General features: G+C 40.1%; 1 protein-coding gene across 5 annotated transcripts in view; it reads left to right on the top strand.

Moving 5' to 3' along the window:
* Positions 1 to 26,360, top strand: part of CTNNBIP1 (catenin beta interacting protein 1) — a 63,702-nt gene that overhangs the window by 17,967 nt on the left and 19,375 nt on the right. For 3 of the 5 annotated variants that reach the window (XM_067567362.1, XM_067567361.1, XM_067567363.1), the window contains 4 exons: positions 4,068 to 4,159; positions 9,276 to 9,397; positions 10,398 to 10,488; positions 14,778 to 14,901. In XM_067567362.1, coding sequence (XP_067423463.1) covers positions 9,302 to 9,397; positions 10,398 to 10,488; positions 14,778 to 14,901 — 311 coding nt within the window. In that variant the 5' untranslated portion in view covers positions 4,068 to 4,159; positions 9,276 to 9,301. Of the gene's footprint in view, positions 1 to 4,067; positions 4,160 to 9,275; positions 9,398 to 10,397; positions 10,489 to 13,290; positions 13,320 to 14,503; positions 14,671 to 14,777; positions 14,902 to 26,360 lie in introns of all 5 variants that reach the window. The other 2 variants (XR_010923506.1, XM_067567365.1) reach the window with 2 other exon arrangements.

Below are 26,360 nucleotides of genomic sequence, written 5' to 3'. Positions count from 1 at the left end.
GTAACTCTGGATTGATTCAGTTCTAATCTTGATGTGAAAGGCTCTATCTAGGCTTGGAAGATTTAGATTTTTAATTTTGTGAATTTAGTTGAATATTGTCTTTTTTTTCAGTTATGTACATTTTTATATTATTCTACTAGCAGGGAGAAATATTTGTTGTTGAAGACATCATTTTAATGAAAAGCAGTCAAGAACAGTAACTGATTCAAAAGTATATATTTGATTTTTCATCACATTTTGTATACAGAAAACAATCTTTTATTAGCCTTTCCGCCCTTAAAGTCGTTTTAGAATATTTCTTCTTTGCTTTTGGGGTGGAGGGGGATATGAACAATTGCCCCCATTAATTAGATTTTAATCCTTCTGAATCTGTCTTTTATCCCATTTGGTCCTGTGAGCCATCTTGTCTCCAGTTAAGTTTTTTTAAATACACCAGGACTCCTGTGGTATAATGTGCAGTCTGTGTTTATCTATCTGCATGTCTTTCTAAGAGAGACTAGAAACCCTGCTTAAAATATTAACTTTACAGAGTGCAGTTTCTAACGTGTGGTATGAAAACATCTGGCAGAAATAAGAAAAGCAAACTAAGCTATTGTGTTAAACTAAAAAATGTTAGAGTCCAAAAGTGCAGTTGACCAAAGTTTAATTATAATTAGTGGGATGCATCATATTGTTGGTGTTTGGTTTTTCTTTTTGATGATGCTAAAGCATTAGAGCTGCAATTAAACTCCCTAGTTGCTGCAACCTGCTGTGTGATAGCTCAGCATGACTCCTGATTTCAATTTGCAGTTTTTCCCCTATATTGTCACAATTCAGTGATATTGCTAAGGTTTTTTTGACTTAAAACTTGTTTCTCCTTTCAACCAGTGTGATTCTGTTGTTCTGCTGAAAGCTCCATTTGACCTAGCTTTATTTATCAGGAAGCAGTGTGATCCAACTGATAGGGTGTGAGGAAGAAAATTGGTACTATTTCCAGTTCTGCTGTGGACTTGTGGACTTTGGGTGCATGTTATGCAGTGTTGTTGTTTTACTAACTGTAAAACAAATTGCTCACCTTTGTGCAACACTCTGAGATCTATGGGTGTAAAACATTTTATGAAAGTGACATTATTCAGTAGGGAACTGTCCTTGCTAGAGAGACAGGGATGGGATGAAATGCAGATGCCTAGAAAATGTTGGCATGGGAAAACTTCCATTCTGTCATCTCCTGGTCCTGTTAACTAACCTGAACTCTCATTGTAGAATCTGTCAGGCATCAACTGTGGAATAAAAGACCCGGCATGTCCTTATCTGTTCTTAAGTCTTTCTTGGAAACATATGAATAAGTTCTTTGGGGCAATTTTGAGTGTAAACCAGAGAAATGGCTGTATGCTCTTCCACATTCTATTGGCAGTGAAATTCAATGCATTTCGGTGGTTACCCTTATCCACACCTGCATTAGCATATAATGAGAAAGAGGCTTTGGATGGGCCTCTTTCAGCCATAGAAAGAAAAATTAGAAGCTTGCCCTAAAAAAGATACTGACTGGCAAGAGAAGCTCTGAGCAGCTATTCTCAGTACCTATGAAATTGCAGAGATGCTTCTGGGGAGGGGGATGAACCCCGACAGTATTTAAGCTGTTAAAAGCAGTTGCCATGTGTTTATAGACTACCCATGGGGTCAAGTATTTAGAACAGAGTAGGACCAGAATGTACAGCCTTCTGACCTTTCCCACCTGCATTTGCCTTTTGACCCACAACCCCCCCCCCCCCCCCAAAAAAAAAAAAAAAAAAGGTAAAATAGCACAGTTCTGAGCTAGTATTCTTAATTGAACCAGATAATTAACCAACCTCAAAACGCCTCTGGGATGGATCATTGTGGAGCAGATGGATCTACTGGGACATTTAAAACGGTGAGCAAAGCTACGTGCTCTGATGGTCTGATGGGGCTCAGCTGTTCCTCAGCTGTCTTGCTAAGTGTGCTCTCTCGTATTTTGGACCTCAGTTGTCATCTTCTTTCCCACCCGCAAAATATCCTGTTGCAGAATATTTTTAGATCATATTTCTTGGGTCCATTAAAAATGAACACTTAGGATTCTTAGTTTAAAAAAAAATCTGTGAGGAAGCATGGTCCAGAGCTAGAGCAGGGACTTAAGGTATAGGGTTCTATTCATGGCTGTACCATGAAATATTGCTCTGTGACTTTCGACTAGTCTCTGGACCTCTTGAGCCTTCCCATCTCACCTCTTGAATAGTGAAATTATCTTCCCTCTATCTACTCCAGTCACCCCAGGGCCTTGGCAGCAGAAGCAGACCCTCCCTCTGCTGGTTATTTACAGAGCACTTATCCCATCCTTTAGCTGAAGTGACAAAGTGAAACTAACCAGGATTGAATCACTTGCACAGTGGTGCTGCTTCTGGCTTGTAAACTTAGCACACTTGTTCTGGAAGCTGGTCTCCAGGGTTTAACTCTTCTGACTAGCTGTGCTGTAATCTTTTTACACCGAGACCAAATCTCAACTGCAGATTGAATTCAGGTGGGTTTTGTAGTTTGTGACATGGTAACGGTAATGTCTGGTCAGGAAAATGTTGACGTATCCTTTTTCCCCTGAGTTATTTGGTAATGGATTGTTTGAATGGACCTTGCATGCATAGATAGATTGCCATTACTTAAAGCGTTTTGGAAGGATCTGGCATTTTAATCCTAAGTGAGAGTGTACTGTTGTTGGCTGTTAATAGAAATTAGTGCACTTGCAAAGTGGTTAGTTCCTGTGCTTTAATCTTTTCTTTTCTTTTCTTTTTTTTTTTTTTTTAAGGAAGGAGTTCCCACAGTTCCATGTGTATGTAATGATGAAGGGTGGGATGCCTTTGAAGCCTATAAAAATTAAAAGAGCAATTAGTCACTGTCAATGATTCTGTTGTCGGTGCTGTAGATCTGTTATTGGGCTGTAGTGCATATTTAGGGGGTAAGAAAAGTGGGAACTAATTAGTGGGGAGAAAGGTGCGGCTTAAATAGTCCTTTCATAACAGATACTTTCCTTCTCTCTCTCTCTTTTCTGGAGAGGTGAAATGAATGTCTTTTAAAGCAGTTGGTATAGCTCCTCCACGCCAGCCCTTCCTACTAGGAGCCACTGTAAAGTGCTGTGGATGAAGCTTGCAGTTATTTCAGTCCCAGTCTCTCTTGACTTAACCAAGAACCCTGATCTCCATGCTGGAGGTTTCATTTCAGTGGGTAGTACCGGTGTGCATAAATCATTTCTTCTAATCAGATACTTTTAATTAAAACCTGGCAGTTTGTATGGTAAATGATGATTGACGTGCTTCAAGTTGTGGAGCTGTCCTGAGCAGATGTTAATTACATTGAGGTGCCACGTTACATGGAAGGTTTGTGATGACCAGTAATTTCACTTGAGCTAGCCCTGATGTGTTTGAACTCTGGCGAGCAGCGATTGTTGGGTAGTTAAAGATCCTACTCAACCTCTGGTTCCTAATGGTCATTATAAAATAGGTTTAGAAGTACCCACATCTTGACCCGTCAAAAAAAAAATGTAATCAGTATGTGACTAGCTGATGTTTAAAGTTTCTTTAAAACATTAATTACTTTGCAGAAGAGGGTTTTTTGATTCATCATTTAAGTGCCATATTCAAATTTCATATGCATAATTGAAGACATAAATTTTGGCCAAAAGCACTATATTTTCCACCCTGCCCTGGATTTTTAAGTGATGATGACTCATGCTTGTTTTTATCCAGTGGATATTACACCTGGTTACTCTGCCATTTTTACTGGCTTGTCCAAAGAGATGGGTCTTAAATTGAACAACCTCCCATCCCCGCGAGAAGGCAAGACTTGAGTATATTCTAATCACCAGTGATTGGGAATTCCTAATTAGTGATTGATTTTTATATTTAATCACTTACCCTTTATATACTTATTTCAGTATTATACAGATTCCTGCTTCATGTAGCTGGTCTTCACTTTTACAAACATTGGCTAGATGCAATGGTATAAGACTGATTGAAAAAAATCATCAACTGTCTTGCTGTTTTTTAGTTTATATATTTTTCTTTAATATTTTATCTTTGCAGGACAGTTTCTTCCCAGTTTTTTCCAGTTGTGATCTTTAATCAGGACTGAACACTTGGGTTATCTGATCTTGTGTGGTTTCTTTTAGAAGCAGGTAAGTTGTTTTTGTTTTGTATGTAATTTCCTCAGATTTTTAAAAAAGGAAACTGAGACAGGGAAAAATATTCCAACATGTTGAACCATATTGCCTGGGCGGCAGCTGTGGAGGGTGGAAACAGGGAAGAGAGCACAACGACTATATTCCTGCTCTCAGTTTCGGTTCCCAGCACCAAAGCAAGCCCTGGCAGTTGGGAGAAACAGATCCAGGAAAAAATCTGCTCAGCCCCCGCAGCCCTAGAATGGAGAATATTTTGTTACTCATGTGTATGTGCGCTTGCACAATTTGCTTAAGAGCTGTGTAAGGATGGAGCTTGCTCAGTGAAGACAAAAATCTTAAGAAAATTTAGCTGTCAAACTCTAACAAGCCTCTCTGAGCATGTGTATACTGTGATTTTCAGGAATTTATATTTTGGTCCAAATTTGGCCAGATTTCATAGGGACAACAAAAGGTACATCCCTGACACCATGGAACATCCCCTACTACATTTCAAGTCACTGCTCCAAAGCTTGGAGGCACTACAACTTCCCAGTGAAATAGTTGTAAGAATTTTAATGGGCAAAACAACATATTTTCTCCTAATCTCATTCTCAGCAATGGCTCAACTATTTTAGCTGATTTTTTTTTTAAAATCAGACGTAGACTAATAACTGGCATGGAAAAATTCAGCATGAATGTCTAATATTTGACAAATTTATAAGCAAATGAAAAAAGGGTATTATAATGGAAAAAGTTAGCTATGGTTGTAGTTAAGATTGCCTGACAGCCCTACCTATATCTGAAGAGTTAGATGGGAAAGTCAGAGTTGCACTATATTGTTCAACCAAAGTCAGCTGTACTACTAGAGAAATAGATGCTTTTTATTTAAAAGAAAAACCGCACAATTGCTTCATGAAAATAAAAAAAAAAAAAAAAAAAACCCAAAGAGGACTAATATCTAAAATACTGAACTAACAGAATTGCTGAAATTTCTTTAATAAAAGTTCAGTTATGGAGTCCCAAACTTGCATCTCCACAGAAAATGGATCCATTGAAGAGCAATGAATAATATAAGAGCTAACATTTTGTAAAATCCTAATTTAGATATCTCAGGCAACTATGTCAAAGTAAAATTCCAGTGTGCCCTGTCTACACTAGGATTTTACAGCATTAGCTATCTTGGAAAAATGCACCCTTTTCTCAGTGTTGGCATGGCCTAATAGATCTCACTGTTAAGGAATCCTTTTTTTGATATTCAGCTTAAGTTTTTCTTTGCTCAGTTTTAGTCCTTGGTATCAAACCAACTCAGTTTCTCTGCTGCAAACATATAGTAGTAATTCTAAATTCAGAAGTTTGAATAGGTGTATTCATAACAATTCTCTTGGTTTTTGTCCTTGATCTTAGTATATTTTTCTCCCCATTTCTCTCAACCTTCTTCTTGTATCTCTTTCCTTTTCATCCCATTCCAGTTTTTCTCCCTGTTTTGTTTTTTCTTTGTCCTCTCTCAGGTTGTGGTGAAGTGAATTGTCACCCTTTGTTTGTTAAAAATAAGCTGTTGAAGCATGTGGGACTTCTCTGGGTGGGAGAGTGGGGCAAAAGTGGTGTCTCCCTGGATGTTAGTTATGGTGCCACCTACTGATAAATAATTTATATAATTTTCCCCAACTTTAATCTGCTTGTGTGTTAGCATTTTTCAGCAATTTTTGGCTTTTGTGAGAAGAATAAACTCTTTAATTTTTGGAGGATTTCTTGCTTTCTCCCCACTAAAACATCTGATTTACCCATTCGTGGGTTCAGATTAAGAAGGGACACTTGACACCCTGGGTAGATGAAACGTCTTTCTGTACTGACCTGCTATAAACTTGCTCTGTCTTCTTCTTCCAGATTATTGGTATGTGAAGTGAATGAAATTGGCCCCATGTTGAAGAACTTGCTTGTTTTACCCTTCTCAAACTACTGACCCACATTAGGACCCTTTCTGTGGATTGTGAAACAGTCAATCTATTGGTGCTTGTTCCTTTACTGGCTGCACTTCTAGACGGATGTGTTTTGATGTTTGATAGCCCTTTAAAAGAACCTGGCATCCATATAGCCAAGCACAATATTCTGAAAACTAACCTGATGAGAATTTGTGTGGTTCAAATGTCAAAAGTGCATTGTGAATCCATTTACAACAAGGCTCCAAAATCAATAACTGGGAGAAGAGAAAAGAAATGTCAGAGTATGATGTTTCCAGAATGTTTTAAAAAGAGAATTAATATAAGGATACTGCACTGAATGATGTCATTTGGTTCTGGATCTCAGCCCAGCCAGTTACGATGTCATCCATGGATCTCCAAAGCTATCCCACATCCATACTTTTTAAGCTGAATGATGTGAAGATAAGACTTGTTTCAAAATCATGTTAGTTTGTATAATAAAGTATTGCGAACTCCCCAGTGATTATTGCAGGTGGGCTTTCCAGTCCTCAAATTACTGCAGTTCTGTCTTTTTCTTATTGCTTGTAACTGAGTCCTAATGGCCTGAGTTTACTAGTTAGGCAACAGGTTTGTTGATTCTTAAATTGTGCCATTGCTCAGCTCCACTGCTGTTAGCTCGTATGGGCTTGTAGTATGATTGTCTTGTACAGATTGGAAAAGCTGGGACAGCAAAAATGGGTGTTAGCTGGCTCACCCATGCAGCAGTGCAACGCTCATGCTACTTAACAAATTCAGCTCTCTTAAAAAACCCTTCCTTTTAATTGAGCTTTCAAATCATAAATACAAAATGAAGGAGAAAGGAATGGGGCATAAAAATTTCAAGGGGGGGGCTCCAGAAGTGTGAAGAGCTGAAGACTATGTGAAGCCCACTATGGATCTTGCAATACAGATCTCCCTGTGCAGTACTTTGATGCTAGTGATGGGTACTGCAGATCAAGCATCTGGGTGGGATAACGTGGGAGAAACTTGTGCTGCTGCTTTCTGTACTTTTTCACTGGATAAATAGGATTGAATTTCCTTGGCTCCTAATCTAGCACCTCTCACTAGTGTTAAATTCCCCCCTTAGCAAGTTATGCCATGGAGAGTGATTCAGAACCACTTGCATATTTTTCACACTGTCTGTTATTTATAGTAAATGCTTTAATTAGATTGTTGCCTATCTCATGACATGCTTATTTATTCTCCATTGTTCACTTTCTTTTCACTATTGAGAACACAGTGGAATGTGTGGCATTTCAGTATAAAGTTACTGACATTTTTAGTGGCAAAACTATTCTACTTTTTTAAGAGAAAGCATTATACTTTGATGATTTTATTGGATTGTTTGTTTTTTTTTCATCTCCCAAGTCATTTGTTGACTAAATTATAAACGAAGAAAACATTGCATATTTATACGTTGCTCGTTTTCAAAGACAACTATCTACATCAAAATCAGCACAGTGCAGAACCTCTCACTGGGAACATTTTCAAGTAGTGTTGGTGAAATTATAGCTAAATCACAGACCTGCATTTTACCAGCATGTTGGCAGTACTGAAATAAAATGGGTGGTGAGGTTACTCCCTCGCAGCTACTGCTTAAGTTTGCATTATTACTAAGTCATCCAGCAATGCCAATATGTAACTTGAACTCTTTCCACATCCTGATTACTTTTCCTCTTTAAAAGTTATCATCAAGGGGAAAAGGAGAGGTCTGACTTTTTAAAGCTTGTCTAAACCTGGTGCTCCAAAATCTTTATCCAAAGTGTCTTGATGTGCCTGATATGTTCCCTGCATTACTGAAACCTGCCAGGAATCACAAGGCTGACTGCTCAGCACAGAGTTGAACTTGGATTCTGAGAGTGAAAACTAATTGAAGAAGATAGTACTGAGGGACTGGTCTGTTGGATGTGCAGTGTGGTGCAATATCAGGCTTAGACTTCCATCAAGGGATTCCTTGGTGAGGGTTTAAGTTTCTGTGATACACAAGTCTGGAGCCAGTGCACAGCAGCTTTTAGTTTGCTAGTCTATTTCATGAGTACATATTGTGTGAAGCATCTTAATTTTCAGAACAATTTGCAGTTAAGTATTTATTGAACCTTGACTCTGAATGAACTGGCGTGCAGTGTATATTCATAGCAATTGTGGATTATAATTGAAAACATTTACTGTATGGGTTGGTAGAAGTGCCAGATTATGGGATTTAAGCACAGTGGATGTAAATCTCCAACTGCTAATTCCATAAAGCGCTTTCTTCTGCCAGAAAACATAACCAATTAAGTAATTTCAAGAAGGAAACTTTTAAGATATTCCCCTCCACTCCCTACTGAAAAGCAACACATCAGTTTTAGTGATTTACAAGAAGGGATTATGTATGGATTTTTTTCAGATTATAAAAACAAAAATAGGAAAAATAACTTGGAGAATAAATTTCACCTGATTTATATTTGGCTGCAGAGCAAAATAAACTTGACTGATATACATACTGCATCCTATCTCCATCTTTAGTCATGGTTATTACAAAAAAGTCCATGGGCTGGTGGGTTAAATCAATTGGTATTGTAGAGATGATTCTTTACTTTTTCTTGAGTCTGATCCTCTCCCCTTAGGTTTAATGTCATGACCAGGTGCTAATTGAACTGGTAGTGACGTGATCAGCAATGTGTTACTGTGTTTGAGTTACATACATAAAGCCCAGTGCTGTGAGCTGCTGAGCATTCTTCACTCTTTGGAGAAAATGAGATGAAGATGCCCAGAATCTTGCAGGATTGGGCACTAGATGAGCCCCTCTCTCTCTCATGGGCTCTCTACCTGTATAATTTAATCTCACATGCCTACTGTGAGCGGATACATGGCTACTCTGTGTCCTTCTCCAGCCACTCTGAATGGAGCAAGTGCTGTGAAGGTGCTAACTCTGGTCAGCTAACTCCTGCTGCCAGACTTGTGATGGGTTTATTTTCCAAATCCACTGTCCGGTTTGCTCTTTACAGAGGAGTGACTTAGATCTCCTCACGCCAGTCAGAAGTTAGATTTCAAAGCATCCCAGCTCAGTTGTCAAACCAACTCATTAAGCATTTTGGCCTCTGGTGAAAAATAGATGTTTTGGAAATAGAACTCCAATTATGCATATCAAACCCTGACTATCAGTTCTCTTCATTCTGGTTTTGTTACATCTTCAGGAGTCCCAGGAACTGGGAGGAGGGGAATGAACCGTGAGGGCGTCCCCGGGAAGAGTCCGGAGGAGATGTACATCCAGCAGAAAGTGAGAGTTCTGCTCATGCTTAGGAAGATGGGATCGAATGTAAGTTTAATGGATTTCTGAGAAAGTATCAGAACTTAACCACTTCATTTTTCCATGCTGTCATGGAATTTGGAATGTTCCCATTCCATGTCCCCGGAGTTAAATTCCATTAAATTCTTTTAAGATGAGTGGAGGAGCCACCTGCTCTGGAATTCACTCTCGGGGCACTTGGGGCACGAGTCACTAGCTGGTGGATTCTCTGTACCTTGAAGTCTTTAAACCATGATTTGAGGACTTCAGTAACTCAGTCATAGGTTAGAAGTCTGTTAAGGAGTGGGTGGGTAAGGTTCTGTGGCCTGCCTTGTGCAGGAGGTCAGACTAGATCAGTAGTTCCCAACCTGTGATCCGCGAATCCCTGGTGGTTCACGAGGCTACTACAGGGGATCCGCGGAAAAAGAAAATCATAACATCCTCACCAAGGAAATCTACAATTTCAAATAAAACTAGTAGCATGTGGTGGTCTGCAAAGTGTTTGGAGGTTGAAAAGGGGTCCGCAGAGCAGAGCAGGATTCATACAGGCTGGTTAGTGTGCGATATGCCAGTGCAGACAAAAAATTACATCCCTCTAGTGGGGAATGCAGCACTATATAGATAAGCCTTTGCTTTCTAATTGCTGAAATAATTTCATTGGCTTAGTCCAGGGGTGGTCTTTTTATTGCCAAATTGTTTTGAGCACTGTTGATTTACCCAGAGATGATGATTAAGCCAAAAATAGATTTGCACAGTGAAGATATAATCTGAAGACAGTGAGGAAAGGGAAAGTCACTCCATCCATTATTGTGGTAGTCCACTTTTAAAATGAGTATGGGTTATGGGATTGGTGCTCTGAAAAATCGTAAGTACAGACTATGATATCAAGGGAAGAGTTGGGGCTAATTGAAGTTGGAAGCTTTAAATGAGTTAAATTTAAATTGTATGTGGACCGATATGAAGAAGGCAGTGGTATTTGTCACTAGTCTCTCTCCTGCTATTCATCTTTTCATTTTTTGCACATTTCCAGTTGACTGCCAGTGAAGAAGAATTCTTGCGGACGTATGCTGGTGTAGTGAATAGCCAACTTAGCCAGCTTCCTCAGCACTCTATTGATCAGGGTAAGTACCAGCAAAGGGGATGACTTACCAGTGCTTTCAGTCTGTAGAATTTCTGTTCTCTTGTCAATTTTTACTGTTTATATAGGGCTTTCACAGTGCAACACTGGAAAGAAAAACACATCTTTAGAAATAGGAAAAGGACTGTAAACCCCCGACCTCCCAAATTGGCAAAACAATTGGGAAGGTTGCGAAGGGTAACTAGTACCTGAAATTAGTTTTAACTCATTTTTTAAATAAATTAATTTTAAGTTGATGCTCTCCCTGAGGCATTTTGGTCTGATGGATTTTTTGGATGATGTACATGTTGAACAGAAAGGAAACCCTAACTCAGGTAAAATGATTGATCATCAGAAAGAGCATACATCTGTCTACCGTGTCTTTCTCTCAATGGCTACATAAGTGAACTGACTTGGACTTAAATTAAGGGGGGAGGCACTACTTGAATTGATTAGAATTGCAGTAGTAGTTTGCAGCCCATGGAAAACTGGCCAGTCATAATTTGGTATGTCTTCAGCCTCTAAAGAGGCAAAAGCTGAATGATCTTTGCTGTGATGGAGAGAATTGTCACATTTTGCTTGTTGTTCATGACTCTGGTCATGATCTGCATATTCTGGTGGATTCATTTGCCCTGTGCCTGCCAGGCTTCTAGTGTCTGCTTAATCCTTGAGCATGATCTTGGTAAACATTGAATTAGAACCTTATGTTTGGGTAATTACATTCCATCTACATAAATCCTTCTTGTAGTCTGAGAGATACACAGTTCATTTTCTGACCTAAACTGTGGCAGAATGTTGCCATGCACTGTTAAACAGGTGGCTGCATCTCACTGATGATTTAAGTGAATCCTGGATGTATCTGGGATCTTTTAGGATGAGCAGCGTTATGATAAATAATATTATTCATTGCAGCGTTATTGTAGCTGAGTTGGTCCTGGGATATGAGAGACACAAGGTGGGTGAGACCTTTTAGTAGAGCTCAAATGCTTCTCTCAAACCAACAAAAGTTGTTTCAGTAAAAGGTATTACCTCATCTACCTTTTCATGAATAATATTGAGAGGCTTCTTAGAGCATGGAAGGCCAGATTCTCCCAATTGACTGCAGGTCCATGATCTCCCAGTACCTTCACTTCATTCATATAAATGTATTTGGTCCTGCTTGTTTTTCTTCTTTTGGGGCCACACAATTTCAGGCATGCAGGCCACCAGACAACACTGAATCTGTATTTACCATATGTGCTGTGGCTCATCTCCCTGAGCTGGCTGTGGTCTGAATTTTGTCACTCTCTCTCTAGTTGGGAACGATCTGTGATCTATGTTATGTGTTAAGTTCATGGGAGTTCGTGCACTTTTTCTGGAAAGATAGAAAGGCGATATCCTACCAGAATGTGAACTCAACTCTTCTTTGTTCATTCCCATTTCTTAGGAAGTGCTAGCACATCATGAGTTGCCTTCTGTCACTGACCATTTTACCTTTCTCAAAATCATTGTGGGCAGACTTGTCTGGTTGTAATGATCTTGCAGAAAGATTTCCCTTTTAAATGGACAACGTCAAGTAGTGTGTGCCCAGAGTGGTAGTGTCTCTCTTCTCCTGCCTACTCAAAAAAAAAAAAAAAAAAAAAAAAAAAAAAAAAAAAAAAAAAAAAAAAGGGTGGGGGGCGGGGGGAGGTGAAGGTTGTTCACAGAAAAATAATGAATGGAAATACTTCATGACTTTTAAATTTAAAACTTCTTTAGTGGGGAATTTAAACATTTCCCTGAAGTTATGCAAACTCAAACACAGCAGCATGGTACTTGTGCAAGAGTATCAGCAGAAACTGACTATACAAAGTCAAACAATAAACAGTTGCAGTGGTGAGAAATAAATTAGACTAAAATTTTCAGTTTTGGTCAGCTAAGGTGTGTCTAGAAACAGGTAAATTGTTTGTAGTGCGGGCCCTCTGTTAGATATGTTTATCTCATACCTAACATAGAGGTCTTAGACTATGGCAGTACATATAAATATAAAAAGAGGTAGAGGAAATGCTTTAGAAGGGGCACTGGGAAGGTGAATCATTTAATGTTCAGGTTTATTTTTAAATAAAACAGTGCTTTTATTTAATCTTAACGTTAGAGGAACGTGGGATGCAGGAGTTTTCTCTATTCTCCAAATTGTTTGGCTGTTGTATAGTAGAAATAAGATGGAAAGCTAGAAATAGATTTCTTATCCACACAATAATTTTTATCTCTTGTGATGTTTTAATTAATGTACCTGCAGGCAATTGTTTGATCTCACTGAAGTGAGGGGACTACACAGAATAAAACTGGAGTCATTTAGCATCCACTCTGTCCTTCTCATTTACCACATGTGTGAGTGGAGTGGAATGTTAGCCTAATAATGGACTTCTGTATTGGCAGTTCAGGTAGATCAGAGCCAGCAAAGTGAGGTTGAATGCTGAGCAATATGAGAAATCTGCTTATCTGATTGGGTTCCATATTGTATTTCTGTAGTTCTGTGCTGCAAAACCTTCTTAGAAGAGCTAGGGTGCCTTATTGCACAGTATCTTTTATGCAATAGACCAATCTGGCTATTAGTTTTGAGGGCCCAGATGGGTGAAATGGTCCACTAAATAGCTTCGTGTCACAGCTGTTTTAATGTTCATTGCACATAATGATTCAATAACAAAGTTTCTAGCTTACATTACACTATTTTCCTGTTTCCATAAAGAACTGTGAAACATGATGATGTTGGAGAGGAACATGTTGCAGTAAAACTTCATATTTGTTTCGATGTATGCTAAACTATTTTGTGTGGTGTTTTCATTAGGTGATGCACTGTTATCTTTGGATGACCAGGTTGCCTAATTTTTTTGTTTACTCACTGGGTATGGGGCTGGCTCTTGGTCTCTTGAATCTTTTATCAGAGTCTTGGAGGGGAAAAAACTGTCTGACACTAGTGTGGGTATCTAATCCCAGTACATAAATCTGTTCTGTGTGTGTCTGCCTCATTCTCCTGCACTCCTTTTTGGTGGGCTCTGCACTGGCTCAATTAAGTTAATGTTATGAGATCTGGGTTTGATGGGGAAGTTGTTGACAAGTCCTGTTACCAGAAAACCCAGAATGTAATATAGCATCAAGCTCAGATTTAATATATTTAAGTCACTTAGAAAACAATTCCAAACACAACCTGCATAAACTTGCTCTTCGGTTTTAAACCTGCATGTTCATTCTTTAACCAAAAAAACAAAAAAACCCAGCAATTACTTCATGGCCTTCCTCTAGGCATAACATATACTCAGTGCAGGTAATGTAACTCTAGGAACTTCATAAATCTTTCAATGAATGAAACCTCTGTTTCATGTTGGAACAGATACTGTGACTGACTTCTTTGCAGCTAACCTCCTTTATAGTTCCTGCTGAATCCCAGGAATCTCTGGCCACATCCCTTCTCTCTTGGAAGTAGATTTCTCCTCACTGGCATTCGCTGTGATCAAATGAGAGCCAGTTCTGACTTTGCTAGAAGACCAAATCCCCCTAACCAGTCCGTTTTCCCCCTTCAACTTTTAATTAGACTGACAACCTGACCACACACAGAGAAGATTCCCCTTTTCAGAGGAGAAAACAGAATGAAAGGAAGAGATAATGGCTGGTAGCCAGAGAGAAAGGGGAGATTCCCTCAATACCAAGTGGATTCTCCTATGAGATTGCAAATTTGAACATGATGAGGTTAAGTAAAAGTGTGTAGTATGGAGAATAGGAGTTCAGTAAATCAGGAGTCCTAACCAACTCTCATTTGCTTTGAGGAATGAAGAGGAAGCTCTAATCTGTCATACTGACATTGGTGTTGTAAAATTTATTGGTCTAGATAGACTTTGGCCATCCCAGGACTAAATTTGACCAGATAAACTATCGCACTTAAGTATGTTACCACAGTGTTGCCCTTGGTTTCTTCTGTGGTATCATTTTAAGAGTATATGTTGGATGTGATGAATTTGTCAGAAGTCATATCAGACATCTTTATCTCCTGTTGTCATATTTAGTGTTGGTGGAAAAAGGAAGCGTTTACTATGGAGGCTTCAAAAATAAATTGATACAAATCCCAAAGACTGGAATGGCTTACTTAAAATCCAACCCCTTAAGGGAGGCTCCCTCTCCACTAGATGGCAGTATTTCTTGCTGAAAACTTCTATTCTAGCCACACAATGAGGTACTTAAATTGTAATTTATTCTTCAAAACTGCTTAAAGGAATTTTTCTTCTCTTCTCCTCCTCCTCTTCTCTTTCATGGGATCTTCCTTATCATACCTTTTTTCAGCCTTTGCAGACCCTGCCTTAAGCACAAATAAGGGAGAGGTATACATTTTTTGGGCCCACCTACAAAGACTTGGCAGCCAAGAAGATGTCCTGATATTTTCTTCCAGCAATGGGACAGAAGAAAGGTAACTCTCAACTTGAATTGTCCCATACTATCTATACCATCTCCTTCCCTCAGCAGACAGACCAGAAGGGGTTGGAATTCATGGCCCAATTTCTCCACAGCATGTGTTAAAGCCATGTGTTAAAGCCAACAGGAGTCTTAGCATTCTAGATGACAGTAGAATCAGAGAGGCAGACAAAATTAGTATTTGTATCTCTAATTTAAGCATGTTGTAGAATAATTATGTATCATACTTGGAATTTGTGAGAGCTGAGCTAGCCAATAGGCATGTAATTCTTAGGGGTTTGAGACAAACTCCTGGTTCCTCCTCCCTTCTGCCTATTCCCCTTGGAGATTAACTCTTCAACTGTTGTACAGACATTAACTAAATCTCTGCATGCTTGTGAAGCAAGGAAGAAAGTATCCCCATTTTAGCTGTCATGCAATGGAGGCAGAGAGTTAAGTGATTTTCCCAAGGTCAGTGGAGGCTATTGAGACTAGAAGTTCCTAGGTCCTGAATGATTTAATTTTTTTTAAAAACTACAAGAATTTAATATCGGTCCTGATATCTAATTTGCGTACAGTATAATCCAGCAGTACAAAATGGAATAAAATATTAAACTGTACTTGTATACTTTCATGTGAGTTGTCACCAGAAACAAATGATCTTGAATGCTTATGGATCAGCATTCTAATTGATAAAGCACAAGAAGTGGTACTAGTTGGTGTCTGCTAAAGATCACCAAATCACACTAGTCTCCATAAGCACCTATCTATAACATGAAGGGTGGAGAAAACTGGAGCACTGTAGACTTACACCTCAATGTGGAGCTCAGTAAGTGTTTGTGTAGGCATGCCCAAAGTATATTATGAACAAAAAGAATCCTAATAATAGTACAGCTCTGTTATTAGAGGGATGTTGTAGAATTGTCAGTGATAATACAGAAAAGGCAGAAGTGTTCAATAAATATTGTTCTGTATTTTGGAAGAAGCCAGATGATGTCATCATATGATGATATATCTTCCATTGCAACAGTAATTCAGGAGGATGTTAAACAGCAGCTATTAAAACTAAATATGTTTAAATCAGCTGGCTCAGATAACTTACATCTGAGAGTTTAGAAAGAGTTGACTGACAAGCACTCTGTATTGTTAATGTTGATTTTTTTCAGTAATACTTGGAACACTAAGAAAGTTCCAGAGAAGTGTAAGAAAGATAGTGTCAATATTTTAAAGGGTAAACAGAATGGCCTAGGTAATTATAGGTCTGTCAGCCTGACCTCGATTTCAGGCAAAATAATGGAACACCGATATAAGACTTGACTAATCAAGAATCAAAAGAGAGTAATTAATTAATTAGTATGGGTTTATGGAAAATAGATTTTTGTGGTGCTAATTTGACACCTTTTTAAAATGAGATTACAAGTTTGATTGAAAAAGCTAGTACTGTTTGATGTAATATATTTAGAATTCTGTAAGCTGTTTGACTTGGTACCTCATGACATTTTAATTAAACTAGAACAATACAAAATCAATGTGGCACACATTAAATGATCAATGGATAAGTCTCAAAATGTAAATGGGGAACCATCACTGAGCAGGTGTGTTTGTAGTGGGGTCCTGGAGGGAGTGGTCCTTAGCCCTGTGATATTTAACATCTTTATCAATGACCTGAAAGAAAACATAAAATCACCCCAGATAAAGTTTGCAGGTGACCCAAAGATTGGGAGAGTAGTAAATAATGAGGACTGGTCACTGTTACAGAGCAATGTGGATTGCTTGGTAAACTGGCTACAAGCAAACAATTCGTTTTTAATGTTGCCAGGCATAAAATGATATGTCTAGGAACAAAGCATATAGGCCATGCTTAGAGAATGGGGGACTTGATCCTGGGAAGTAACAATTCTGGGGGAAAAAAACTTGGGGGGTGGGGTGTCATGGTGGATAATCAGCTGAATGTGAGTTCCCAATGTGATGCTGTCAAGCAGGCATAGGGAGGTTATATTACCTCTGGAGTTGGCACTGGTGCAACCACTATTGCAGTACTGTGTTCGGTTCTGGTGTCAACAGTCCAAGAAGAATGCTGATAAATTGAGAGTTCAGAGGAGGTCCAGGAGAATGATTAAAGGATTGGAAAACGTGTCTTCTAGCGGGACTGAAGGAGCTCTATCAAAAGAGAGAGAGTTAAGGGGTGATGTGATCAGTTTGTAAGTACCTTAATGGGGAACAGAAATTTTATAGTGGAGGAGTCTTCAATCTAAAACCAGACTAATTCAGACTGAAATAAGGTGCAAATTTTTAACAGTCAGGATAATTAATCATTGGAACAGTTTACCAAGAGTTGTGATGGATTATCACAATGATCCCTTCTGGCCTTAAAAAATCTATGGATCTTGACAGAGCAGCGAGTTTGGAGTCCGTATCAGTTGTGAAATAATTGTTCATATACAATTTTGGGATTCTTTATTTCCAGGTAATTGTAAACTAAGGTTTCTAGATGGCAGAGGTACTTAATCAGGGCTTCCTGTAGCTGTGCTAGAAAAGACTGCAGAGGAGATGTACACAATCCTGTAAGTAGGTCACACAGTCTCAATCATATTGCAGTTTGTGTTTGTTTGGAGTAGTCTGTACCCATGAAATGCGCTCCTAGGACAATTAGCCGGGTTGCAACTCATTCACCTAGGACAAGATCACTGAGGTTTTCCTTCCCCCTCCCCTCTGCCCTCCTTGGTAAATTTTGTAATAAGGACCTGTCAGTTCATTTGAGTGAGGCTATTTTTGTGTCTTTTGGGACCCACTCTATAACCAAGGTGTCTAGTCTTGTGCTGTGTTTACCTGCAGCAGCAAGACAGTGTTTCAGAGAGAGTGAGCTTGCAGTAGGCCCTGCTGAATACAAAACTGTTCGTCATAAACCTCCAATGAGCCACTATTAATAAAACCTGAAGTTTAAATTACAGCCTTGATAGTCAGCAAAAGGCTTTAGGGGATTACAGGATCTGTCAGAAATACAAGCTAATATCTCTAACTTTAATCAAGAAACACCTTAAAATTCCCATTTATTTATCTATTTTTATATTTATGTATAAATGAAAATAACCTTGAAGGAATAGACTCCGAAATTTTTCTGCAGTTTGCTCTTGTATTCCGAGAGGAAAAGAACAGATCAAAATCTGTTGCTTTTACCTTGTTTTACATTTGTGATTGCTGCTCCCTTGAGAGGCACCTCATTGCATGTGCTATAAAGGTGAATTTTGTTTCTTGATAGGAAATTGTGCAAGCTTCAGGTTTAGTTTTATTTTAGTTGTATTTCTCTGTGCAAGTCAGGCAATAATGACTTGTTCCAGTCGTCTGTTAACAATTGTTATTCTAGCAACTGTCAAACCAAATACCATGCAACTGACAATATTGACTTGGTTGTTCATAATTTTATTGCCCTGAATGCTATAAACCAGTGTTTACTATGTAATAAAATAAGTGCTGGGGTTTAAGCAGTATTTTTAACCTTGATAACTGAAGCAGCAAGCCCAGAGATATTGGGGCTATATACTGCCAAGCCTAGAGGTGCTGGGGCTCAACCCTAGCAAGCCCTGGCACAAATTAAGCATTGCTATAAACAACTAAATGTGCATGGATATAGCAAATAGTTTTATGAAGGTAGCTGTGGGTGTGATGAATTTTAGCAATCAGGCTTGAGTTCCTCATTTCAGTCCCTGTGCCATAGTGGGGGTAGCTTAGGGATGGCTCACCAGTCTGTGCACTTTGATAAGCACCCCTAAATGACCCAAATTGGGAGATAATTGATTAGGACTGGGTGATTAACCAGTTAACAAGGAGATTTAGCTTGCCAGCTGGGGACGGTTCCAAGAGAGAGGGGAAGGCTGAAAGGAAGGCCAAAGAAGCTCAGGATCTCAGAGGTGAAATCTCTCTCCCCACCCTTTCAACATGTGCTTAAGGAGCATGTTGATGCTTGGTGATGGGACATAAAGCTTCATAAGACATTGTAAATAAAAGACACTGTGGTGAACTGACATAAGCATAGTGGGAACCACTTGCAAAGAGAATCAAGGATGAGGGTGCAAACCATGTGACAGTCCCCTGCAAAATGAGGGTCATGAGGAGTCTGCAGGAGGTAGCCTCCTCTATCAAAGTTTTGACTATAATTGAGGCACATCTCTCTAGGTGCTGCTTCCTTAGCATGAACCAGTAGCTATGAAGAGGGAGTGTTTCATGGTTAGAGTACAGGACTAAGAGTCCACACACCAGCTGAGTTCTATTCTCAGCTCTAGCACTGACTGTTCTGATGCCTTGGGTAAGTTCCTTAAAATCAGTGTCTCGATCTGTAAAACATGAGAAGTATTCCTTATTTCACAGGCATATTGTGAGGTTAAAGTAATGTTTGCAAAGTATTTATCTTTTTGAAACGTGCTAGATAAAGTTGAAGTATTACTGGAAGAGATGGAAATATGGAATGAGATGTCTTATATCAGGAAAAAAAGAATGACAGTATGAAAACACCAGATTTCTCCACTCATTGACTAGGTTTTCTTGAGCTTCATGTCTCCCACCTCCCTTCCTCCACCACCATTTACATTAATGAGGAAAAAAGACTGCATTATTCTACAGTTACAGTCCTAAATGCAGCAAGTAACAGTGTTGTGACTGTATAATGTTTAGACCATTAGTGTAGAGTTTTTATAAGTGTAAATTATTCCTCTTTCACCACTTCACAATATTTTGTAACTAAGATTCAAGGTTTTTCTTCATGGGCTCAGAAGTCTTGGAAGATCTAAATAGCAAAGCAATTTCTATCCATAACTACATGCTTGGAAGGATGTTGGTCTCCTTTTTCTTCTCAGTTATCTATTTTTGATCTATTGTACACAACTTCCTCTCCCCCCACTGCAGCAAATACTAAAGTGACTCGACTCATTAAGCTTCTTGTGTTTGAATTTGTGAATTGATGGCTTTCTGCCAAATCTCCATTCTCTTTGAATGTATCTTGCAGTGATGGGTTTAGCTAAAGGTATCCTTGTAAAAATACAGTATTTCCCTTTTTTAGCAAATTTTATTTTTAAATTGTGCTTAGCTGTATAACGCACTGCTATGTGGTCGAGCTGGAAAACAGAAGCCGTATAGCTAGTAAGTACGGTACCTGGATTTCATTGTTAAAACCTTGGGGACTACACCACTGTTGTTCCTATAGCAACAGGAATGTCGTGCTGGTTCTTAAAGAAAGCAGGTCCCTTAGGGAGGACGAAGCTGAGCTGCAAAAACACACTGGCTGGGTTAGAGACACTAGCTGGGTGTTAGAGTATTAAAAATAAACCCACAGTGTAAACTGAGGAGAAGAGAGATTATTGCCATGGGATTTAGGGTAGTTGTTGAGGAGGGATGGAGATGTTAGCTAGAGCTTCTCTTCAACTGAGTGCTTTTTTCTTTTTACACATTGCTTGTCTGCGTCTATTCCTCCTATAAAGTTGCATATTACGTTTTTATGTTGCCAAACAAACAAACAAAGTGCTAAACACTGAAAGGTGCTTGTGGGTAGGTGGTAGAGGCTGGAGAAGAAGAGGATCTGTAAAAGGTTTGAGCCAAGGAGAGAGACTTTTTTCCAGTTCTGCATCCTTCAAGTAAGCTGCTTGAGATGTTTAACCCTTTAATCCCTAAAAGCTACTTAGGTGGCTTACTTTGCTTGCAGTTGTAAAGCATTCAGGGTGAAGGGGTTAGATTTGTTACTGAAAAGATGCTTCAAATAACTCATTAGATGTTGTATTTAACACTTTTTATAGTTTTGTAGCACTTTTTAAAATGCAGGCTCCATATTTCTGTCTCAGCTGAATGTCTGAATAGTGGTTGGATTCTCGTATTGACAGGGCTGAATCACATTACTCAACACATGACATAGAAAGCATGATAGACTCCTGCTGAAGAGGTCTATGCCAGCAGCCTAATCATACTCAATATGACACTCTTCTGGTCCTGTAAACCATGAGTGGGCATCTGTGTCAGAGCTTACTTTCTAGGATAGATTCAGCTTGTCTCACTATAACAATTTATGATGCATCATTTATGAGTCACACAGCAAAGATGAACAACTCAGGTAAACTTTGCTAAGGTGGAGCTTCCTGTGCTGAATTACAGCTCACTTAACAGTGTTCTTAGCCAGGGTTTTTTTTGCTATCCATTTTTAAAAACTGATTCCCACTGATTAGCAGATGCCCTTGCTGGGGAGTGCTGAGCTCAGTGGTAGCCTGGGGCCTTCCCTACTGTTCACCTCCTCCATTCACTAGTTGCTTGACGTTCAAGTCATTTTATTGTGTTTTTAGGGCATGTTTTGCCTGCTATCTAAAGGGCCAAATGGCCAAAGGCCAAATAAATTCATGCAATCAAAGCAGAGATATTTCCATATTCAGCTGAGGTTCCAGAGTGCTGGGAAAAGATGCTGTCACAGATGAATGGCCCACAAGGTGCCAAATTTCCTCCTCTCCTTTGCCACCTAAATTAGATTTTGTTTCTTTAGGAAATACCTCATTCTTTCCACCTGCCATCAATCTTCCAAATGAAGTGTTGCAATAGTGTTAAAATCCCAGTTATATCATTGAGTGAGAACCTGCAAACTATGCAAGATGCTGGAGATGGTACCCAACCATATATGTGGATGACACTCTGCCATCTTGGTTTCATCCATCCCCTCTCGCTGCTGCTTTCATTCTTACAAGTCAGCAGTCTGAGTGAAAATGACAAGCTCCTGTCTCTTTACTGATATGACTGGGAAAGCATAGGCTGTCATAATAGTCATGCATCTACAATTGCAACAACTCCTGCCAGCCACCATGAGTATCTTTCTTTGGGTTCAGTTTTTGAACTGGGATTTTAACACCATTACAGCAATCTTTTTGGAAGTTTATAAGGCAAAGACTACCAACTTAACACAGAACATATGCTATTTAGCAGTTTTGTTTAAATGTTAGCCCTATCAACCAATGTGTGTAAGAATAAAAATGTTTAAAAAACAAGGCCTGAGGAATGTGTACACCTGCCTGGACCCTGAAAAACTTTAAGATAAGATTGGACATTAAGAATTCTTGTTTGATGGGGGGAGTTTGACAAGCAGGGGCGGGAGGGGAGGTACGTAGAACAGGACTCTAGAGATTATGTTCCTACCTGCAAATATAACCTCATATAATATGAGGCTGTATTTGAAGCAGGAACAAATAAATGACCATGAAGGGTCTTGAAGAGGGGGGGGTTGTATGTGCAGGAACTGGAAGGTCAGGTACAAATATGCACCTTTACACTTCCAGTAATTAAGGCGTAAAACAATGAAAATGCCTAGTGAAGGATATGATCAGTGTAAATATGGTTCAGGACCCTATTGTCTGGATTGCAGGCTTTTGGCAAAAGTCCAGCTTAACTTTGGAAACTCTGCCTTGGTTTTTTTTTCCCCCACATAAGAGAAAACATCTATTGTGAGAGACAAGTTAGTTTGGGGGGCTGAGGCCCCATTCACTAGGACTCTGAGCCTTGCTTTCCTCTCACCAGATGGAAGCCCCTGCTCCATTCTCTAGAGATACTTGTAGTAGTACATGAACATAGGCTGCTTAACAGATTTGTTTTGTTGTGGGTTTTATTTAGCTCTGGATAGCTGGGATCATTGGAGTGGACTTCAACAAACAATACTGTCCCTTCTAAGAATGCAGGTATGGTATGGACTTTCCCTTGGCAAATGTGCCAAAACTTTCTGCTGTAGTATCTTCATACACTAGTGCTCCATAAGCAGTTTGTGAAGGATGAAAGATTTCATGACGGGGTCCCCTCCAGTTTTATTAGATTACATGCAGCTGTCCCTGTTTAGGAAGGATGGGTTCTTCTTTGAGTGCATGTGTTCTTCACACGTAGGTATACATGTGTGCCATTAGAGTCTGAAGATTCTTAACAAATAGTGTACTTTGGCCTGTACATGTGCAGTTGCTGTCATGCTCCAGACAGAGGGTGTAAGAGATAATGCAGGTTGATGTCTCTCCAGTTCCTTTTTTACCACTGCATGGCCTGAGTTGAAATCCTCTGTGTCCAGATTTCTCCAGCTTCTTTCTTGAGGACTGTAAATGGATATTGTAAATAATTTTTATATTAGCATCATTAGTTTTTATCATATAGCTTGTCTCCCCTCCTCTGCTCCCCCCCCCCCACTTGCTGGGAGTCCCTCCTCATGGTCTGGGACTATGCCCAGAGTCCCAGGATTCAAAAATTGTCTCTTGTCCTTGCTCCTTCTCCTTGAGTGACACCACCAATGCTGCCTCTGTTTGGGTGAGATGCATATTTCTGCACAGTACAGCATCTGCTGCTGCTTTTCCCTGTGAACAGATGAAGTCTGTGAGCATCTGTTGAGGAAAAACCTCGTGGAGAATGCTGTGAGACCTCATTCTGATTTAGGCTAGGGAGACCCCCCTGTACATCAGCCCCAATTGACAAGCAGTGCCCCTCCAAGTACGAGCTTGGGAGCGGAGTCTAGAGCTGTTAAGACCAAGGACTTGTCATCCAGGACTTTATCGGAGAGTAAGGAGCGGTCTCATAGTTACAAGGACAGATTCCTGTCCCATTCTGTTCCTAAGAGAAGAGATCCCTCCTTGGTCCTGTCCAGGTTGGGTGAGCCTTTGTGTGTGGATCCAAAGAGCTCAGAACTGCTCATGACCCCCAGGCAGGAGGGTAAAACACAGAAGAAAAAGAATCCATCAGTTCTGTTGGTGGTTACAACTCCTGAACAGAAAGATCGGCATCCACCAGCACCATCCAAGAGTCCTGGACCTGACTCTTCTGCATTACTGACCTACCCTTCGAAGGACTGGCCATCTACAATGCTTTGGAATGCATCAGAACTATCAGCTGGAACACACTGAACACCAGGACATATGGACGCTTATGTCTTGCCAGAGGATCTCTTCCTTCCTTATTCTCAATCCCCTCTTTAGGGTCCGGTCTTCCTGAGGGTCATTACCACACCAGAGGATGAATCTACTTCAGTAACACAGGAACCCTCTCTGCTCCAAACCTCATACATGAGTGTTCCCAATCTGATAGACATGCTTTGGAATTGTTGCCTCAGAAATCTCATCACTATCCAAGCCACATATTGACCAGGTGTTCAGAATTCTCTAGTGGACAACCTAAGCAGGCACTTCTCTGCAGACCACAAGTGGGAAATTGACAACTCCATCCTGAGTGAGATGTTTACTCAGTGGGGAATGCCTCAATGGGATCTTTTCATGTCCCAAACAGGAAACTTCCTCTGTACTGCTCCAAAGCAAGTATGGCCCGCAACTGCCAGGATGGTGCTCTCCTACTGTCATGGAGAGACCAACTCAGATATGCTTTTCTGCCCATCCCTCTGCTACCATAGGTCTTGAGGAAGATCCATCACAACAGGGCCAGAGTCATTCTCATAGCACCCAACTGGCCTGAACAGCTTTGGTTCTTGGCACTTCTGAGAATGTTGGCCTGTCCTCCTATCACAATCTGACCTTTCCCAGATCATCTTAACTCAGTAAGATGACAAAAACAGATACCCAGTCCAGACCCACTTCTCCTCACAGCCTGGTTTTTGGATGGGCATCAGCTCTAGAAGACTCATGTTTGGAAGCTGTCCAAGCCATTCTTATTCAGAGAAGGAGAGATTCAACTAGGAGCTGCTACCTTGCTAAGTGGAGATAGTTTTTCTTCCTGTGCACAGCGCAATCAGTCTTCCTCAGATTGCAGACATCTCAGTCATTTTAGATGGTCTCCTGTCAGAAGAACTCTGATCTTTCCATTAGCTCACTGTGGGATCATCTTGCAGTAATCAATGCTTTCCTTCTTCCAGTAGACAACTGTTCCATTGTTGTTCACCCACCAGATAAGGTTCATGGAGGGCCTAGTCAGGACTTTTCCACCCGTGGTCAAGCCTACATCTCAATGGTACCTCAGTCTTGTCCTGTCAATACTCACCAGGCTATCATTTGAATCTTTAGCAACATGCTCTATATCCCACCTTTCCATGAAGGTCACACTTTTCATTGCTATTACATTGGCCAGAGGGGTGAGTGAGATGGGAGCACTCGTGGTCAATCCACCCATACCATTTTTCACAAGGAGAAGTTCTCCCTTCACCTTCCTCCTAAATGCCTATCTATGGCAATTTCTGAATTTCATGGCAACCAACCTATCCGCTTACCTGTTTTCTTCCCAAAACCCCATGCTTCCATTCAAGAGAAAAAATTTCATTCCTTAGATGTCGGATGTACCCTAGCATTCTATCGGCAACAGACCAAGCCAATCAAAAAAATGCCTAGACTACTTCTTGCTACAGTAGAAAAGTTAGGAGGACAAACAATATCTTCCTAGAATCTCTAAATCGATTTTAGGTTGCATCATCATGCGCTACCAATTAGTGCATATCCCTCCATCAGATGAGGTAAAGGCACACTCCATGAGAGCACAGGCTGCTTTTACAGCATCTCTACAGGAGTTACCGTTACCAGAAATATGCAGAGCTGGATCTCCGTTCACACATTATGCGTTAGTTCATGCCTTCATTGCAGATGCAGTGGTGCAGACTGCAGTTCTTTAGGCCTCTTTACGGCTGTCATCCTTGCACCTTCCTCTGGTCTGAATACTGCTTGTCAGCCACCCATGTGTGGAATACATGTAAGGACCAGCACTTGAAGAAGAAATGGAGTTACTTACCTGTAATTGGAAGTTCTTTGAGATGTGTAGTCCCTCTCTGTATTCCACTACCTGCCCTTCATCCCTCTTCTTCTGATCCTGTTGGATTTGCGGTAAGAGGAGGAACTGGAGAGGAATTGGCCCACCCTGCCTCTGAAGCCCTCAGCCTGGAGCACCAGTAGAGCGATAATGCATGTGCAGGCCAATGGACTCTGCTTGTTAAGAATCTCAGGACTCGGGGGCTGGGTGCACATTCAGAATATGGATAGGGAATTTCAAGGTACCAGTAACCTCCATTTGTCATCTTTTAGCTATAATTTTCATGTTCTTTCTATAGAAAGCTATTTTGTTCAAAGAGTCCCAATGATTGAATACTTGACACGTCAATACAGCCTTCCATCTGAGGGACTCAAAGCACTTGACACACACACACCTCCCTCAGGAACTAGGCCTCTATTTTAGAGGGGTAAACATAGGGCATAGGGTGGTGAAATGAATTGCCATAGGGCATCACAACAGCCTGGCACAACTGGGTCTAAAAGTCAAAACTTTTCATTCCCAGATTAACTACCAGACTCGCTCTAAGGACAAACCTAAATGATTGAGAAAATATGCATAGAGTTTTATATTTTTCCCCCCTTTTTTCATTGGTGCTGCCTTTCCCTCTAGAAGAGCTCTGTGTATGCTTCCAAACTTGTCTCTTTCCACAATAGAAGTTGGTCCAATAACCGATATTACCTTCCCTACCTTGTCTCCCTGTTTTGTCTGACAGCTCATGCAGGG

Source organism: Emydura macquarii, unplaced genomic scaffold (assembly GCF_026122565.2).
Source record: "Emydura macquarii macquarii isolate MOO-44397 ecotype Brisbane River unplaced genomic scaffold, CSIRO-AGI_Emac_v2 contig_2768, whole genome shotgun sequence".
In the NCBI taxonomy this organism is placed as follows: Eukaryota; Metazoa; Chordata; order Testudines; family Chelidae; genus Emydura; species Emydura macquarii.
Note: the sequence above shows the minus strand (reverse complement) of the source record. Positions and strands in the feature narration are given on the sequence as shown.